This window comes from Peromyscus maniculatus, chromosome 8 (assembly GCF_049852395.1).
Source record: "Peromyscus maniculatus bairdii isolate BWxNUB_F1_BW_parent chromosome 8, HU_Pman_BW_mat_3.1, whole genome shotgun sequence".
NCBI classification, from domain to species: domain Eukaryota; kingdom Metazoa; phylum Chordata; class Mammalia; order Rodentia; family Cricetidae; genus Peromyscus; species Peromyscus maniculatus.
Window position 1 is genome coordinate 59,728,072 of NC_134859.1, and position 3,565 is coordinate 59,731,636.

At 35.7% G+C, this 3,565-nt stretch overlaps 1 protein-coding gene across 2 annotated transcripts; it reads left to right on the forward strand.

Moving 5' to 3' along the window:
* The first annotated feature begins 220 nt into the window (after nt 1–220).
* LOC121831356 (chromobox protein homolog 3-like) lies at nt 221–798 on the forward strand. 2 transcript variants are annotated; one of them, XM_076577757.1, is made up of 2 exons: nt 221–412; nt 486–707. In XM_076577757.1, the coding sequence occupies exons 1-2, from the start codon at nt 247–249 to the stop codon at nt 623–625; spliced, it is 306 nt and encodes a 101-aa protein (XP_076433872.1). In that variant the 5' UTR covers nt 221–246; the 3' UTR covers nt 626–707. The 2 variants fall into 2 exon arrangements, with proteins under 2 accessions (XP_076433872.1, XP_042138306.2); XM_042282372.2 differs by having other exon boundaries at nt 221–798.
* The last annotated feature ends 2,767 nt before the right edge of the window (nt 799–3,565 follow it).

Below are 3,565 nucleotides of genomic sequence, written 5' to 3' on the forward strand. Positions count from 1 at the left end.
CTCACTAGATGCACCACATGGAGAAAGAGATGGGTAGATGCCAGTGCAAAAATACAGTCAACAACATAAAAACCAATATGGCTCCATCAGAAGCTACATCAGCAAGACCTGAACATCCCAACACAAAAAAAAACCAGAAGATATCTACCATAAAAATGTCTTTAAGAAGATATTAGAGATCTTGAGGACCCACACAGCCTGGAGCAGTGGAGCGGTGAATTCTTCAAGTCTTCGATTTAAAAAAAAATGGCCTCCAATAAAACTACATTGCAAAAAATGGGAAAGAAACAGAATGGAAAGAGTAAAAAAGTTGAAGAGGCAGAGCCTGAAGAATTTGAGGTAGAAAAAGTACTGGACCAGCGTGTAGTGAATGGGAAGGTGGAGTATTTCCTCAAGTGGAAAGGGTTCACAGATGCTGATAATACTTGGGAACCAGAAGACAATTTAGATTGTCCAGAATTAATTGAAGCATTTCTTAATTCACAAAAAGCTGGTAAAGAAAAAGATGGTGCAAAAAGAAAATCTTTATCTGACAGTGACTCTGATGATAGCAAATCAAAGAAGAAAAGAGATGCTGCTGACAGACCCTGGGGTTTTGCCAGAGGTCTGGATCCTGAACGAATAATCGGTGCCACAGATAGCAGTGGAGAGTTAATGTTTCTCATGAAATGGAAGGACTCAGATGAGGCAGACTTGGTGCTGGCAAAGGAGGCAAATATGAAGTGTCCTCAGATTGTCATCGCCTTTTATGAGGAGTGGCTGACTTGGCATTCTTGTCCAGAAGATGAGGTGCAATAATTGTTTGCATTTATATATATATATAATCTGGATCTTTGGTTTTGAATTACTAGTGTGGAAAAAAATAGCGTTCTAATGAAAATCAAGTTTGATATGCTGGTTTTGAAGTATTAACAGTAGTTGGGATATTTTCGGTTTTTGTTCTGCATCAAAATGCACTGATTCCTTTGAGCAAATGAAAGCTTTCTGTAGTTGCTTCTTTAACAATAGAATATTTGATACCACGTTGTATTTCCTCGGCTTTGAAGAACAGCTTTTCTTAAACGCTGAGATTTTACAGTCATTACTCAATCAGAACTTATTTATAACTGGGACACGGACCATTCTGGGGTTTTTGTTTGTATGTGTGTGTATGCATAAAACACTTGTGTAACTGTTCTTCATTTTGTCTTGTTTTTTAATGCTCAAAAACTGTAAATGAAAACATATGTTGATGAGATTCCATCATTGTGAACATTTTCCTAAACCCATAACCTTTCAGATTAAGTAGATGATTCTGTAATTTATTGGATAGTTTTAAAGCAACCACATCAGAATTTATGTATTATCACATAAATACAGTAGTTTATTTACAAAAGTTTGTCCTTATACACTCCCCCTTCAGAAAATGGAATTAGACAAGTAGTATTATGATTTAATAACAAGACTTAAGCTGGGTGTGGTGGTTCATGCCTTTAATCCCAGCATGAAGGCAGACGGACCTGTGATTTAGACTAGATCAGCCAGGGATACACAGAGAATCCCTGTTTCTAAAAACCAAACAAAAAGACTTAAATGGGCATGTAAATGTTCCTCTAGTGAACCATTCCTTTATAGAAAGTTGAAATCTACTAAAAGGTTATGATTTGTGGAATATCTGTTTGCTGTGGAAATGGGGTCATGGTTAGAGATGATGTTGGCAATTTCAGACCCACTGACATAAATGAACAAAATTTGGTAATATAAGTTAATGAATTGCATGCTTTTTCTTTACCCTGACTCATTCCTTACTGGTAGGATCAATCTTTTCAGTATTTGGGTTCTGGTTCAATGAGCCAGAAAAGTAACTTTGTAGTATCAGAATGTCATCCAAATGTATATTTACTTCATTGTAAATAATGGTGAACAGTGGTCAATAAATAGTCTTATATTCCTTTAAAAAAAGAAGATATTAGAGATCTTAAAAGAGGAAATGGAAAATTCCCTTAAAGAAATTGAGGAAAAGTCAAACAAAAAATGGGAAGAAATCAGTAAATCCCTTGAAAGCCAAGAGAAAGCAATTAAACAAATGAGGGAAACAGTTCAAGATTTCAAAACTGAAATGGAGTCAATAAAGAAGGCATAAACTGAGGTAATGCTGGAAGTGGAAAATCTGAGTAAACAAAAAGGAACTACAGATGCAAGTATAACCAACAGAATGTAAGAGATGGAAGAGCGGATCTCTGGCGTTGAAGATACAGTAGAAGAAATAGATTCATCAGTCAAAGAAAACACTAAAACCAACAAAATCATGACCCAAAATGTCCAGGAAATTTGGAACACCATGAAAAGACAAAACATAAGAATAATAGGAATAGAAGGAGAAGAATACCAACTCAAAGGCACAGAAAATACATTCACAAAATCATAGAAGAAAACTTTCCCAACCTAAAGAAGGAAATGCCTATAAAAATACAAGAAGTTTACAGAACACCAAATAGACTGGATCAAAGAAAAAAGTCCCCTTGCCACATAATAATCAAACCACTAAACATATAGAATAAAGAAAAAAAACATTAAGAGCTGCAAAGGAAAAAGGCCAAGTAACATATAAAGGTAGACCCATAAGAATAACACCTGACTTCTCAGTGGAGACTCTAAAAGCCAGAAAGTCCTGGACCGATGTTATACAGATACTAAGAGACCATGGATGCCAACCCAGACTAATATACCCAACAAAACTCTCAATCAACATAGACGGAGTAAACAAAATATTCCATGATAAAAACAGACTTAAACAATATCTCTCCACAAATGCAGCCCTTCAGAAAGTACTTGAAGGAAAAATCCAACCTAAGGAAGTTAGATACACCCATGAAAACACAGATAATAGATAGTCCCATACCAACAAATACCAAAGAAGGGAAACATACAACACTACCACCAAAATATAACAGGAATTAACAATAACTGGTCATTAATATCAATGGTCTCAATTCACCTATAAAAAGACACAGGCTAACAGAATGGATATGAAAACAAGATCCATCCATTTGCTGCATACAAGAAACACAACTCAACTTCAAAGACAGACACCACCTAAGAATTAAAGGCTGGGAAAAGACATTCCAATCAAATGGATTTAAGAAGCAAGCTGGTATAGCTATCCTAATATCTAATAAAATAGACTTCAGACTAAAATCGATTGAAAGAGTTTGGGAAGGACACTACATATTTATCACAGGGAAAATCTGACAAGATGAATTCTCAATTCTGAATATTTATGCCCCAAATTCAAGGGCACCAACATTCATAAAAGAAACATCACTAAAGTTTAAATCGCACATCAAACCCCATACACTATTAGTGGAATCTTGAACACCCCACTCTCACCAATGGACAGGTCTGCCAGACAGAAACTTAACAGAGAAATAAGGGAACTAACAGACATTATGACTCGAATAGACTTAATAGATATTTACAGAATATTCCACCCTAACACAGAAGAATATACCTTCTTTTCAGCACCCCATGGAACCTTCTCCAAAATGGACCACATGTTTGGTCATAAAGCAAATCTCAACAGATA